Raw genomic sequence first — 16,343 nt, forward strand, 5'->3', positions numbered from 1 at the left:
AAAGAAAGATTAAACTAATTAATTAAGGAAATTATAACTCCTATATTTGACTACTTTACACAGAGGAGATGGTTTTGCTACTTTAAATTTTAGACAGAGTGAAACTAGTACTGTCTATGCATATGGAAGGGATTCTGGTGGCCTAGTGGTAAGGAGTTGGGCTGCCAATCCAAAAACAAGTATGTGGTTCAAATCCACCAGCTGCTCTGCAGAAAAAAATGGACAATCTCCTCCTGTGCAATATATAGCCTCTGAAATCCAGTGGAGGGTCAGTTATGAAACAGTACCTAAAGACAACACAACAATGTAATTCAAGAAAAACACATTCTTGCAGCTCTAAAAAGAATAACCTTTTGATGACAAAAGGTGACAAATATTTGCATGTTCATAGGTGTACATATCACCATTAAAAATGGACTTTTAAAAGACACACTGTTAAAATATATGCATCTGAAGTGCTCCTGCTTCTACTAGCTTTCCAAGGCAGTCCTACAAGTGCCCACAAATGATAGCCAGTCAACAGTGACATCAATCTAGAAATGATGTGGCCTGTGCGTGTTCGGTGAAGAGCAGTGCTCTACTTGTTTGCAATGGTTTTATTTTTCGACTAGTTTTTTATCACACTTGGCATGAACAAGGGAACATGTGCTTTGCTAAATTTGAACTTTTAAGATGAAACTGAATTAACTGAGAACTAAAAAATTGCTTCTGAATTTTCCTGAGATTGAAAAATGCCTTTCCTTTCATACTAAGAATGACAAAATAAATGACAAATACATCTTGAAAGTTGGAATGTGAGCTCCGAAGATTTGGTGGCTCAAGAATGACATTATTGATTTACTTTTTTACTTTTCTCCAGGAACTTGAACTGATAAGATTGTAATGAAAAGGGTTTTTCCCCCTCAAACAATAGTTTTTGCCAACGAGAAGAGATGTAGTACACGTAAATCTAAATAAATAGTACAAGCACTAAACTCTAATCCAACCAAGTAGTATATTTTTCAGTCAATAAATTCAATTAATTAGGCACTTCTCAAAACTTACTATCCCCATCACAACTTCATATTAGTCAAACATTCTTTTTTTCCTACTCTATTCATATTGAAACAAAACAGTTTTATTGACTAAAATGACCAGAGGCCTGTTCCCTAAAGGTGTGCTCTCCTTCTGACTGACCACTTTATCTTCTTGAAAAGTTTGTCACAATACCCAAACATGTTCTGTATAAAAGTAGTGCCCTGTCATGCATCATTTTTAAGGAATTTAAGCACAAAGTAATTTTACATAAAATAAACACAGACATCAAGTAATTTTGGCTCATAGCAAACGTATAGGACAGAGTAAAACTACCCCATTGGGTTTCCAAGGCTATAATCTTTACGGAGGCAGACTGTCACATCTTTCCTGCCCAGTGTATAGTGGTTTTGAACCATCAACCTTTTGTTTAACAGCCAAACACTTACTCCACTGTACCACCAGCTCTCCTTTCATATAAAATACAGGTTGTAAATTGTAAGATATGTTTATAAATAATTTAGTAATAAGTAATAGGTCAAACAACCTGAAAGAACCAGCTTGTGGTAGAAGCTTCATTGCATTAATAATGTCACAGTTAGCATGTTTATTAAATTAAATATTACCAGCAAGAGTCTTCTAAATGCCATGTTCCTAATACTAGATTACATATTTATTTCAGAGTTGGCATAGTATGAGGGGAGCTATCACCAGAAGGACTATTAAGCCATAGGTTTTTTTTTTTCATTGCTTTAATGGAACTATTCAAATCAAAATTTTCACGCCATGCCTTGAACACCGCTGCAAACCATACTGTGGGTGTAAAATACATGCAAGGCGGATCTAATCAGCTCAGATGAGACCAGTGACTTGTACACCATCAAGTTTACTTTATTGTGAAAGCAGTGGGGTTTTCTTTCAGGGAGTACTTTAAAAAAAAAAATGTGTTGCAACCTAATATACAAGGGAACCAGGAAGACATACAAATCTCAAAGCAAATTAATTAAACCAAGTATAAGGGAATACCTAAAATCTTGCGTAGTTCTCTCTTCCTTGATTTTGTTTTTCTGGTACAAGAAAATCTGATGGCTAAAAGTCAATCTAGCCCTCAGGTTGCCAACTTCAACAAATTACGTAAATTCAACTTGCTCAAAAAGTGTCAGCTACCTTTAAAAAACCGCATTCCTGATACCAGGCTAAAACGTTAGTCTTTCAGTTAGTCAAGCAATTGCCAACATAGCACAGTAAAGGAAGGGTGCTGACTTCTTCACAAGTATGTTTGTCTAACAATCATATTAATAATTGTTTTTCCTTTTGGGTGATGGGTTAGTTATCACATAGACTAATGAGTTTTACTTTTTTTTCATAGCTAACTGCATCCGTGATAAAAGACTTCACATATTCACAAAAAGGTGCTGCACCTGTGGACAGGCTGAACATGTTATAAACACAAACACGTAGATCAAGTACCACAACAGCATCTTAAATTATCCAGGAACCCAAGTGGCCTTTATACAACAAACGCTTTTGTTTCTACTCTGACCACCAAACCGAAAAAAGCTTCAATGCTATAAAGATTCTTAACGTCACAAAACAAAGGTAAAACATAAAGAATTTTAGCAGCAATAGATATTTTTTTTTCAAATGTAAATACAGGACCTAACGGAATCCGCAAGGTTTTTTTCTAGACTTTCAAATGTAAAAAGCTCAGGTGATTTAAGTAGAAGCTAAAGAGAAAGAACAGCCTGATTTTTAAAACTGTTGATGGAGCTTCTGGTCGCCCACTTGCGAGGCCCCAGGCAGCTGCTCCGCCTGGCGCTGTGCTCAGGGAGGCCGCACCCTCGCGCAGGAAGGCCGCGAGCAGCTCCGCAGTGGGCCCTAGGGCACCGCCCCGACCCTCGACACGGGCTCCAGGTCTGGACCCGTGGCCTGAGCGCCCAGGCCTCAGCTAGACCATCGCTCTAAAGCCAGGCCCACGGCCAGGGCAGCCGCCCACCCGACGGCGGTGCAAAACCTTCCAGTCCAGGCTGAGCGGTGGGGCCCAGGCCTCCACAACGCCGCTGAGCTCCCTCTTCGGGTCGACCCTGCCGCCACCTCGCACGCCTGGGTCAAACCCGCCGCCTCCACCCGCCTCCCGATTGCACCGACGGGCGGCTCCCTGGTCCAGGGTCAGGAGCCGAGGCCTCAGCGTAGCCGCCAGGCGCCGCGCTCAGCCCTCAGTTCAAAGGAGTTAAAATGGCGCGGGTTCCGAGCACAGGAAAGGAACAAACAAGAATTAAGTGCTAGAGGCACGCTAGCGTCCTTTTTTCCTTTCTCTTTTTGGAAAAACGCTGATGAAGAGTGCCTGAGAGAACTTAGAGAGGATTGGCCGCCCCTCTCTGTCCTTCCCCCAGCCCCTGCCCTCGCGCACCTTCACATAAAAGGCAATTCCACTCATAACCCAGCACGCGAACTTCGATTCACACAGGCCCTCCCAGATCCAAACTCACAACTCCTGTAACAGAAGCATCTCTCAGAAATATTAACTGTCACTCCACTAGATGCCCAAGACTTCTTGGAAACGAGTAGAACCGATTATGGATTAAAGAAAAGGACAGGGGAGCGCGCTGGCTCGCAGAGGAGCGCGTGGCTGCAAATTTACCTCACGCTGACTCAGTCCACACAGCAGATGGTAGCAGAGCTGCAAGGGAAACGACCTCTCTAATATTTTAAAGTGCTTCCTGATAACAGCTAAAGCGTGTCTCTCAGTACAAGGCACGAGGTTCCCTTGAAATCTATCATGGCTTCTAAGAGCTTCGTTTTATGGTCAAGACACGGGCTCTTTTATCACCGTGACTCGGCCTCAGCCCGGAGGGCTGCGGGCCTTGCAGATCCTGGGGTCAGGCCTCAGGTCCGAGACCGCACTGCCCCTGCCCCTGGTGCCCTGGAGCTTGCAGGCCCCGGCACTTTAGTGCTCACGCACCCCACTTGACTCCGAGGCCCTGCGCCCTGGAGTGCCCCACGTCCTCCTGATGGCACGTGCGCCTTCTTCTGGGCAGACCTAGGTGTCAGGGTCGCAGGGAGACTGTGAGTGATGACATGAATGCACTGCTTGACTTCACTTAGTACACCTGCGCCGTGGTTTTGTACTTTTCATCCTCTCATCTAGTTCTTAGGTGTGGGAAGGAGAAAGAAAAACAAAGGAAAATCAGTCATCCCTTTTCTCTGTGGCAGACAAAACTCCTTGGAACGCCGTCTAGTGGCAGAATTGTCCAGGGAAAGCAAACTGGCTTTTCCTCCTGATTTTTCTTCTAGTTGGAATTTGAAGCCTTTTTACATTAGTCAACTGCAAAAGAGGAAAGAGGACAATCTCTAGGTCATAGTAAATTTAAATTCGTAGACTTAGGGTGACCCAAACTAAGCGAGAAAGTTTGATTATTTCCCACCTTTTCCCAGGATTATCTCACTTTGCAAACAAAAGTGCATAAAATCATTTCTCTACAAGATAAAGGAAGAGCTCTGCGGATTTCTTGACTAGTCCACAGCGACCCCCAGGTTGGAATATCTTCTTGTCTGCATTTGTTCTAAGGGATGGGTATCTGGCCTCGGCTGTGGATTCCATTGTAAGAGGGATGGTGTTTCCAGATACCTCTTATTTCAAGTTCTAAGCTTCAGATCTTTTAACACCTCTGCTCTGTATGGTTCCATCAGCACCTACCACCGCCCAATCTGCTTGAATCAAACTCTGGAGAAATGCAGGCCGTTCTGCGTTTACGGTTACAGATTCGCCATTCACTTTTAAGGCCTTGCGTTAAAGATTGGAATTTTCTACATCTGTCTAAAGACCCAGTCAACATCCTATTTGAGCATGCATTTAATTTACTCTCAACACTCACCCAACGCCTTCCGTCTTGCTTTGAAAATTTTAAAGACATTCTTAAAGACCCACCTTTCCCTTTTGTCTCTAACTTTGAGAATCACATAGGTATGACAGAGTGCATACATTTTCCTGGGGTTGATGAGCGCAATCAAGTGAAACTTGATACATAAGGAACTAAGTCAACTTAGATTAAGAAAAGGTCGGTAATGGCAAGCAATGCTGGAAAACACATTGAAAGGGGGGAAATGAGAGGTGATTCTCATGAAACAGAAATGCCCCATATCCAAATGTGGCACGCTATGATTCCTTAACCCTTAAAAGTAACCACGTATAATAATTCTTTTCAAACTGTAAACTGCTTCCAAACACCATAGTTAGCGTTTTACCAGATTTATTTTACTTGATATACATAGACGATACAAACGAGCAAAAAACAAAACGTTTCTCAATGGAGCGTGTACTTGTATAAATTATTTAGTTCACAGACAAAACGAAACAAATATAAAAATCACAACATTAGATTTACAGAAGAGCCAAAATATACACACGGTTAGACCCTGAATTCCTATTAGGAAAAAAATTTCCCCCGTGGACTGGAATCTAGGTTGAATATTGTGCATGATGCATGTGCATATTTCACATTAATTTAAAAATACCCAAAAAAAGTATAGTTTTGCTACACAACATTAGAAACTTTACTAATCTATTTCCAGGGGTATTAATGTTGCTTATCAAATATAACAAGACTTAGAGGGCGTGGAAATCAGTTTTACTCGCATTAATGCTACTGTTTTCCCAAGGAAGTCAGATTTCAGCTGTTTCTAGGTGGGGAGGGAAAATCATTTTCAGAACTAAAATGCAGCAAAATATACAACTCACACGATTCATCTTCACTAGACTACACTATAGTTACCAACAATTCAGTTATCTATATCATTAGTAGATTATTCATTACAAAGATTTACAGCATATAAAGGTGGAGGGAGGACTGAAAAGATTCAGAAACAGTTTGTCAGCATATTTGGCACCTGCACAGACCAGTAATGGATTTGGCACTTTGGGGAAAAACAAATAAGGCAAAATAATATTGCTGATGTAGAACTATTCTATTTAAAAGGAAGGAGGGAAAACGAACAACTCCAGTGAACTTAGCTCTGCAGGCACCATGCCACTGAATTGACTTGCCTATGAACAGACACCTACCCTTTACAGGTGTTCGGGCGGATTCTCCTTAGCTATTTGGTGGGCATAGGGCACAAAATAAGTAGTATTCATGCAACGGATGGAGGAAAAGTGAGAAACCTATTACTATCTATGAGTAGTTCAAGTTCCCAGAGCCTCTTAGGATATTGTCATCTAACAAATAAATAAACAGAGAAAGAAAAAGGAAAGAAAGGAGGAGGTTAAGCATGAACTGGTTTTGTGCCTCGACAGTTAGAATAAAACTAGCCATTCGTTACAATAAATTAACACTATTTACAATCATTTCACAGGCTTTGTTCCACTAAAAGTATTAACATCCCTACCATCCATCCATCCATCCATCCATCCACTCGGGGATAAGAAAGGACGCTTTTGGGTGGGTCCAGGCTCTAGAGTCAACATCCTACGGTTACTGGGGAGGCCGAGACTTGGAGGGTGGGAATCGCTGCTGCCCGACAGAACTGCCCAGGTCTCCTAAAGGTGAAGAGTTTCATTACAAGAACACGAAGGAGGGGCTGAGAAAAAGACCAAGTGGGAGGGTGCAGGGTTGTTTGGAGGATGACTTCCCAGAAGAGAAAAGTTGGAAAATCGAGAGGTTTACAGCAAGGTTGAAGGTCGGTGAACTAAGTGCAGAGATACTGTTGTGCAAAAAAAGAAAAAGAAATAAAATTCAATAACTGCATTTATTCGGAGACCTGCACTTATTCGCTGCAGACGGTTATCAAGGGTCACGGGAAGTGAGGCGAAGCGCAGGGTGGGTCTGCCGGGGCGCAGGGAAGGGCGGAGAGGCCGGCGGGTCCAGGGGCCGGGCGCTGGGGGCCCTGGGGGGTGCGGGGCCGGCCTAGCTGTGCGAATAGAAGCCGTAGTAGCCACTGATGTCCTTGGCGCAGTTCTTCTCGCAGTCCCGCTGGGCCAGCACCTCGCTCTTGAGCGGGGACGAGCTCTCGGACACAGGCGTGTCCGCTGGCGAGATCCGCCTCCGCTTGGCTTGCTCGTAAATCCCCGAGTCGCTCGAGTCGATGGACTTGATGGAGGAGGGCGTCTCGATCCAGCTGGAGTCAGACAGGTCCTTGGGCTTGGCGTCCTCGGCGGCGCCGGGCGGCAGCGGCGAGCGCTCGGCCGCCAGGCCCTCGGCCTCCTCGCCCAGGTAGGGGTTGGCGCCGGTCATGCGCGCGGCAGCCGCGGCGCTGTTGGGCCAGCAGGGCAGCACGGAGCCCGACTTGGCGCCGCAGTACTGCGGGGGGCTGCGCGCACCCCAGCCCGACGGGTCGGCGTAGTAGCCGAGCGGGCGCCCGGTGCAGCCGGCCGCCTGCAGAGGCAGCGCCTTGACGCCCGCCGCCGCGTACGAGAGCAGCGTGGCCGCGTTGCCCGCGAAGTCCGTGGCCGTGTCGTAGGCGGAGGCGGCGAAGTCCAGCCGATTGTTGGCAGGCGTCACGAACCAGCGCTGCGGCGACGGCGCGCCCGGGTCCTCGGCCTGCTGCGGGGACAGCAGCCCGTTGGTGTGCGGCACGCTGCGGTCCGTGCCGGGCCCGGGGCCCGCGCCTGCGCCCGGGTGGAAGCGGGCCTTGGCGTAGTTGCTCACGAACTGGTCCTGGAGGAAAGAGCCGGCCATGGCGTAGCGGGCGCCGGGCACGATCTGCGAGCGTGGCGAGTCGTTGGGTGACGGGGTCAGGCGGTCCATGTCGCAGCCTGTGTAGATCCTGCGGGGGGGTGAGAGAGAAGTAACCGAGGGGTGGCGCATAGGTCCCTGGAGGGGCAGAAGGAAAGTCCACCTCCTCTCATCGCCTCCCTCCACCCTTGCCATCTGTAACTTGCTGTCCAGGATGCAGACTTAGAAAGGGTCACAGGCCCACATGCTCCTCAAGACAAATCCTGGAGTGATCACCAGGTCAGTGCGTCTGTGCGGGACTCGGAGAGATGTAGGGCATCCAGAGCAAGACTTCCCTCTTCCCTTGCTTTCTAACAAACGCATGGGGATCTGAGGAACACTGCAGGGGGTTTTCGTCCTACTTTGAAGACGTAAGTACATGCTAAGGCGATTTACCCAGGGGATAGGATGCTGTATGCCCAAGGGACCATTCCTATGTTGAGAAAGTTTCCGAGTGAACTGTTTTAAACTTAAGATCCCCTCTTTTTTTCCTTATCTTTTCAATCCCTTTCCACTTGAAGATTTCTCTTCTCTTCTTTTAATAGTTTAAGAACCCCACAGGAGATCACTCTTAAGTCTGTGTTCAGACGTGAGCTTGTCGAACAGAATCCATTGAGTACTGACCACCTCCATTCTTTAGAATCCTAAGGATTGTGATCAACCGATCAATCAATCAATAGTTTAATGGGTTCTTCTTGTCTATTGTTTCCCTGTGTGAACTTTCAGTCTCACCTCTGGCAATGCAAATAAACATTACTACAAAGCAATTATCAATCAATGAAAGGACAATTAGTTCATAAATAAAACACGTCCTTGACTCTGACTCTTAGCTCCAGCTTTTTTTATCCATTCATGGCAAAAACTTTGGGGCAAACTTTTACAAAAGAGTTATCAATCTCACTAAACAATCCTCCACTAATAATGTTGTTATGTACCCTTGAGTTGCCTGCGATTCACCGTGGCTCTCTGTACAGTAACTCTGAGCCCTATCCTATCCTGAGTCAATCCATCACATCTAAGGTCTTCCTCTCTTGCACCCACTAATAATAGACAATGCTTTTCTACAGTATGAGTAAGTTGTGTCAGGCATTGTCATCTATCATTGTACCTAATACTAATTAATTTAACCATCACATCATCCCATTTAACAAAATTATTATCCCACTCTACAGATGAGGAAACTGAAGCCGAAGGACCTTCAATAACTCTCCCAATGTGGCCAACAGTGATTTATGTGGCCGGAAATAACCTTACATCATATAACCAAAGATAAATTTTAGGCCTTGGGCCTAGAAAAACCTATTGGCATTGAGCAAGAACCAGGGATTGGATAAAGATTGGTGGAAGTATTAGCTCGTGAACCTGTCTTCTTTTCTGTTTTAACTCACATACACACAGATAAGTGTCTCTTCTTCTTTAATCAACAGATTGTTAGGAAAGAGTCTCAATCTTGTGTGAACTTAATCCTTTTGGGAGGAAATCCCTGGTGAGTAGCAGTGTAAGCACTGGTGCCCAGAGCACTTATCCTCTCCCCTTTTTCTTTTAAATAGAGCCCAAAGAGTCAATAGGAAAGGAAAGGAAGAGTCACTTTCTTCTATCCTCAAAAATCTAAACACTTTGTGTAGACAGTAAAGCTTTTAATGAAAAATACTTAGGATCAGCAGGAAGAAGGCTCTAGACTGGCTAACCAGCAGAAGACAGCGCGATGTGAAGGGTTACACTGTCACTGCTTTTCAGGTTTATTCTTTCCTAAAATATCATTCAATTCCTTTTTCAAATATGAGAGAGGCAGGAAGGGAACACAACTAGCAAGGTGCAAATATCCTCTGTTTGTCACCATAATATTTTAAAAGAAAAAAAGCAGTCTGCAAAAGATACAGTTGAGATGCCCCTCCAGGTCCCAACCCACCTGAGATCACTGAATTGATTTGTGCAAAATAAAATGCTTTTGAACAGATGTTCACAACAGAATTAAAAGCTCAAATCTACAGGACTTTCCTCCAACATCTCTAGTCTCCTGGGCCACACACTTTCCACTGTGCTGGGCCCACTTCTCTAGATTGTGAGGATTACAGGAGTCAAGTTTTTATGCTGGGAAATCATATTGAAAGGCTTGCTTCCTCTGGACTACTTTTGAGGGACTATAAAATGGTTATGGCTAGTAATATCAATGACTCTTGTGTTTGTTATAAAATACCAGGTGGGAATCTTGAGGCTTGCTTCCTCTGGACTACTTTTGAGGGACTATAAAATGGTTATGGCTAGTAATATCAATGACTCTTGTGTTTGTTATAAAATACCAGGTGGTATCTGCTTAGAGATGGAATAGAGGAAGTCATGTCTCTATTTCGCCACACCAGTTAATCTCTTCCTGCTCAGAGATAGCTCAATTTTATAACTTTATCCCAGGCCTTCAATGCAAGGTGTTAAATGAAGATTTCTGAACCCTTTCCTTTTATGATAAAAAATAAATAAATAAACAACACATAGAGTATCCTCCAATCCAGATATAGGTATTTGCTATAGAACACTGCCTGAACATAAGCACTTTGCCTGATCTCTGAGGAGCAATGCTAGAACAAGCCCAGAAAGCATTCCACTTACACCCTACTGTTGACCCCAGAGAACAGCATTTTGATAGAAAACAAATGGAGATAGACAAGGGAGTTTGGAGGAAAAGGAACCAACATGTTTAAGTGAAATGCACCTAGTTACAAAGCAGAAAGTATTTTCTTTTTGAAGTCTATAAGTAATTCCCAGCACGTGAATTCTTCCTACAGCCTGAAATGACTATAGCAGTGATTCAGTTTCTAAGCTGGCCTTTGGTGGGTGCACATTTGTTATTCAGTCCATAGTAAACTTACACTGGAAATGCTATTACACAAAACTTGGAAATGGGTAAATAAAAGCCACATATGCCAAGGAAACTGTAACAACTGCCAGAGCCACATGCACTTTCAGGCAGAATCGGGCCAGTTTCAGACACAGACAATCTGAGCTGAGCATCTGTAGCACTATCTACCAACTCCTGCACCAGGGAAGGGGGAAACTTACACAGCCAACTCGCAGGGCAACAACTTGGTAATTCCTTGGAAAGCTAAAAATAGGCACAGAAACTTTGACCAAAATCAGCATATACGAGACAGAAGGTCACCAGAGAGAAGAAGAGCCAACCAACGAAAAGCAAAAACCTCGAAAACATACATTACGGAATCTGCTTTCACACATTCTGGATTCCAAACACCATGCACATAATCATTCACCTTCCACCTTAAGCCAGATTCCACTGCTATTTGAGAAGGAAAGTGTAAAATGACTTACGTGTCATAATTATCCCGAAATCCTTTTGCAAAGGGGTTGTGATCTATTTTCAGCTGTGTAATCTGGAAAAGAGAGAGATGGTGATGTGATCAGCACTGCCATATAGGAGGAATGGAGGCTGGAGTATATACAATCTGACCAATAGCAAGGTTTCCCCAAGTGAGAAAAATGGAGAGAATGAATGTAAAGGGAAAGAGGAAAGATGTCCCAGAAGTTACATGGACATGTTCAAATTAATGATGTCTACAGCGGCAGGCGTGCTTTCCATTAGCTCTCCTGAGGCACAAATGACTTCGAATGCACATTTTTAAATAGGCATTGTACACACGAAGTACTTACTCTGAGAAAAATCTTTATTATCACCAAATGTTGCGTATTTGAAATGTTTCACAGTGTTTTAAAAGTTACCATTTGATTGTAATTTTTTACTACCTTTTTATAAAAAGATAATGCCAAAGCGTTCCAAAACGAAAATGCAAGTTGCAGAGAGACTATGCTGCTTTTAAAACAGGAAGAATTTAAAAGGAGGAGTAGGGAAAGGAATAAATCTTAATCTGCTCTAATTTAAAAGCCAAATCCAAACTCTCAGTAAAAGAGACCCTAGCAGCCTGGACATCTCAAGGGTGGCACGGGCCATCCGCGTGGGAGACAACCAGGAAGCGTGTGCTTGGGCTTTGTACTTGGGAGGGTGCCTAGCCGGGCCACTCAGCCCAGCACCGCAACCCCGCCGGTTCCGAGGCTGCAGCGAGAGCCCGGGCTGCCTGCCGGGAGAGCGCGGGATACGGGGATGCCGAGAGGTGCCCGCTGAGGCCGCGCGCCCAGCCCCCGCATGTTGCCCTTACATCGGTGTTCTGGTAGGCGGTGACGGCGATGAACTGAGTCTCCGGAAAGGTGAATGTCTGCACTCGGCCGGGTTGACTGGTGTCCTCCGTGCCATCCTCATTCACTTCCACTACATGCAGGCGGGGCTGGTACTTGTGTAGGGATTGTAAAACCACCATCTGTCCCGGAGAGAAAGGGGAGCCCCTGAGCGACGCGTTAACACGGTCAGTCGCTGTGCGCATGGCTGGGCGCACCGGGCGAGGCTGGCCAGCTCCACCAGCCCTTACAGCTCAGAGAACACCCCGGGAAAAGACAACCCGACCCCCAATCTCCAGGCTCCTGGACTCCTCGAAGGATGAACAAAGATGCTCACAATCTGCAGTTTTTGTGGATTTCCTTCACAAAAACCCAGTATTTTTACTTGGAAAGGTCAGGAACCCAAAGACTAGACAGGGCGTAGGGAGGAAAACTTTAAAATGTATTATTTTAGGCAGAGGAAGGAAACATTAAAAAAAAAAAAACTTACTAAAGCAAATAAATGTGTACCCAGCTTTGCATGCGGCTTAAAACTGACTGAATGCTCAGGGAGGAGCGGGGTGTGGTGTGTGCGAGGGAGAAGGTGGGGAGAGAGCGCGCTTGAACCACTGACCTGCCCGTTGTTGTTTGAAGCTCCTTTGTTGTTAGTAAGTTTTAATTTTCCAAAAGAGATTTCTTGGCGCATCCAGTGAGCCCCCGTGTTGGGGGAATCCGGATGCATATAGACTCTATTTCCTAGAGAAAGGAATACGTTGTTTACATGTGGCCCGGGAAGTGCCCAGTCCTCAGCACGTAAGACACACACACATACACACACGTGTACGCGCGCACGGCGCGGCCCATTAGTTGGGGCCTTTTCAGGCCCTGCTTTCTTCCTATTAACTGGGGGTGATTAAAATAGCTTTTTGCATAATCCTCCCCTTTCTTGCTCTGTCTGTCCCCCATTCCCCCTCGTTTCCTTTTAGAAGTCATTGGCCGATCGTTTTAAAAGTCGCTCGAGCCAGTCCACAAAGGCTTTAATTAATCATTCTCACCTAAATAAGTGTCAGGGAAACGTGTTAATTGGAAGGACTTGCCTTGCACATTGGTGTCCGCTTTGCCGCAAGGAACCCATTTGCCTCCTTGAAACCTCCAGTGATTGGGATCCGCCAAAATCACATCCACAAAAATATTGTAATGAGCCGTGGGATCGAGACCAGAAATGTTAAAACTTAAAAAAGGAAACATGCGCCTATTTAAATTAAAGAAAGGGGGAGGAAAACAAGGAGAACAGAAAGATAAATGTTAAAAGATTAAACGCAAGAAAGCGCGGCGCCAGATAGCAAAGCAAAACTTGTTTTCGCTGCAGTGTACATAAACGAATGTTTGCTGGGTTAGAAAAGGGGCCATGGGTAGAAAAAAGTGGGGCCGAGGTTGGGGGGAGAGGAGGGAGCGGTAGGTGAGGTGCAGTGGGCGGCTGGCAGGTGTCCCTGGTGTCCCAGGTGGAGGGCGAGGCTGCCATCCGCGCCAGTGGGCGCACCGTCCCTCCCACCCGCAGGCGGCCGCGGACAGTGCCCGGTGGCCGGCAGGGCGCCCGCTCGCGCCTTCCTCCCGGCCCTGCCGGGGCTTTCGGACCAACCTTCTGAGAGTGAGATCCCTGGACACACTGAACAGTTTCCCTCGTCCTCACGGCACCCAACCATTCCACAGTCCCCCTTCCCCAAACTCGCCAACTGTGGGGCGCACCGCAGCTCTTCCATTCCGCCACCCAACCCCAAATGGTCGCTGCTGCCGCGGCGATCCAGCCCCGAGCGCTCTCCCCCCGGGCCGCACCGAGAGCAGCGGCGGCCGAGAACGTAGCATTACCTTCCCTGTTTGGTGATGATCATCTCCGTTTGGTGCCGGTGAAATTTCAACCAGAGGGGCCTGTTGCACAGGTACACCTGCGCCTTGCCGGGCACCAGCCCGGGCTGGGTGGAGGAGAACTGGTAGAACGGGGCACCCTGGTAGGAGTGGCCGTACTGCTGTGGGTAGGGGTAGCCGGCAGCGGGGTAGCCCTGCGGTGAGGAGTTGGACAGAAGGCTGTTGTAGGCTCCGTTGGTGATGACCGGGTGGTGGGCCATGTAGCGGCTGGGGCTGCCGATGGAGAAGGCGGGGTGCGCCGGTCCGTGCTGGCCGGGGTACGGGAACATTGCACTGGGAGCAGTGGCCGCAGACTGGGGCTGGCTGGACTGAGAGAGGAGGTAGCGATCTGCTGCAGAGCCATCGAAACTGTGACGAAGCTCAGAGACCCCGTCCAAGACAGGAGAGAGTTTACTTCTCTGGACGTCCCCTGGTGAGTCCTTGGAGTCAGGAAAATTGTCTGTATCTGACTGATTCGTCATCCCTCTGGTAATTTTTTTCAAAGGTGAACTTCTCTCCAGGTTGTCAGTGGTCGAGATAATGGGATGATCATGCAAGACAAGCTCGGATCCGCCTGAATGTGGGTAGCTGCTGCTCACATTGAGAAATTTCTTGGAGAGCATGATAGAAGGAGAAAGGCAGTGCTCCAGCTGCATAGCGCTACAACCTGAGCACTCGCCCTCCTATCCCTGCTTTTGAAAGTCCTATTTATCATAAACTAGAAATCCACAGACCCCCTCACTAGACCGAAAGCACTTCAACCAGCAAATGCTTCTCAAAGGTTTGATTTACTTTTTTTTTTTCTCTGGGAGAAGAGATTGGCCAATTGACACTATGCAGCAATCAGAAAAGGCTCACTTTTGATCTTGCTGCTTGTGCAGCCGATGAAACGGCTCCTGCCATTGGTTAACTGCTGACAGTAATTTAATTAGATAGACATTAATTAGGATAATCACCTGGCTCCTGGTCGCGACGATCATGGCAAATTGAAGGGGATGATTTTATTGTTGGCTTGGGGAGGGGGAATATGTGTCGGTTTTACGTGAGCCCTGTTGTGTCACCTTTAAGCTTTGTGACCACTGCTTTAGGAAGATTCAAAAGATGTGCAATTTACCAAACATTTTTCCTACCTTCCCCCTCCGCCCCCCCCCATCTCCCTCCCTTTGGAACCGAGGGGCGGAGGAGGAAATTCGACGATGCTGGGAGACTTTTCGGATCTGAATGAGCCAAAAATTCAGTTGAATGTAACGATCTCAAGTGCAAAGTATACAAAGCGCGAGCCGGTGGCCTCTTGTCGCCCTGTAAAAGTTCCAGAGTCTGTCTTTTCCAGTTAATACAGGGGCACGCAACACCTGAGCCGGTCCTTTGTGAGCAGGTCTTGTTCTCGCGCGCCCCCAACCCCCCTTTAAACCACATAAATAAATAAACCACGGCTACTGGGAGTCACTGCGATGAAGTGAGCAGAGAGGAGGAAGTGGGGGCGCAAAGGCAACGGCTCGCCTACCTAGCCACCCACCTCTGGAAGGTTCGGTTTCTTGGTTGAGCACAGAAACAGTGACAATCTATGATCTCCTTTTTAAGTTTTGAAATAATCATAAGCTGTCGTGCGGAATGCCTTAATGTATTTGGAGTGATGTTTACCGGGTCTTTACTAAATATTTCATCAGTGAGCTTGGTTGCAGAGTATCTGACGAGCAGCTAACTGGGAGCAGGCGCCATGCGTCCCTCCCGTCCTGCAGCACTGGCTTCTCTCTGAGGTACTGGCTTGGCAACAGCTTCCAAAGCTTCGCCAGGAAAAGAGAGGGCCGAGTCCCCGTGCAAATGGGTTCGCCCGAAGTGCTGATCTGGGGAGACAGAGTGGAAGTAGTGTCAACACCGTGATCATTACTGAAGACTGTGGGGTGTGTGTATGTGTGTGCGCGCGCGCGCGCGCGAGCGCGCGTGTTTAATGTTTATATAATCTGGAGAGAAGAAAAAGAATCCATGCCAGTAATTTAAAAGAAGGGAGAATCGAAGGAAAAATAGAGAATAGAACCAATTTGAAAAGCTGTTGGCACGCTTAAATAGCACGAGGCCCAAAGCAACCCTAAGGTGCAGGGAGGAGATACACAACATAACCACTGATTCCACAGGACAGCCCTGCTCTCAGCCTGGGCCCCAAGGCCGGAGCCGGCAGAGGCTGTCTCTTCGCAAAGCTGCTTCCTAGCACCACCTTGCCCTCCTCCCGCGGCTTTCCCCGCGGTGCTGAGTGAGGGTGGTGGGGATGAGGACCAGCCGCAGACCACCCTGCGGGCGCTGCCTGAGAGCCTGGTGGCTTCCTCCCCTCCCCCGCGCCAGGTGCCACGACCCCGGTGCCCTCGCGCACGCGCCGCCTTCGGCCTCATTGTCTACGCTCTGCAAGTGGCCCAGCACCCTGCCAAGCTCCAGAGGAGGCCCACACCCGGCGGAATCAGAGAACCCGCGGCCAGGGGTACTGCACCGACCCTTCCCGGGCAGGGGGCACGACCCGGCCCCTCGACCTTCCACCGTGAGCACCTGCCCTCAACAAGGGCAACTCCT

The 16,343-nt window shown here is 47.1% G+C and overlaps 1 protein-coding gene across 1 annotated transcript; it reads right to left on the minus strand.

Annotated features, from left to right (window-relative positions):
• Positions 1-6,076: 6,076 nt before the first annotated feature.
• On the minus strand, positions 6,077-14,743 carry TBR1 (T-box, brain, 1). Its single transcript, XM_006879363.1, has 6 exons — positions 13,749-14,743; positions 12,980-13,134; positions 12,517-12,638; positions 11,888-12,046; positions 11,046-11,107; positions 6,077-7,776 (listed from the first exon to the last, which is right to left on the minus strand). The coding sequence occupies exons 1-6, from the start codon at positions 14,438-14,440 to the stop codon at positions 6,918-6,920; spliced, it is 2,049 nt and encodes a 682-aa protein (XP_006879425.1). The 5' UTR covers positions 14,441-14,743; the 3' UTR covers positions 6,077-6,917.
• Between the last annotated feature and the right edge of the window lie 1,600 nt (positions 14,744-16,343).

The sequence above is a fragment of the Elephantulus edwardii genome, unplaced genomic scaffold (assembly GCF_000299155.1).
Source record: "Elephantulus edwardii isolate Elephantulus edwardi_28Jun2011 unplaced genomic scaffold, EleEdw1.0 scaffold00003, whole genome shotgun sequence".
NCBI lineage: Eukaryota > Metazoa > Chordata > Mammalia > Macroscelidea > Macroscelididae > Elephantulus > Elephantulus edwardii.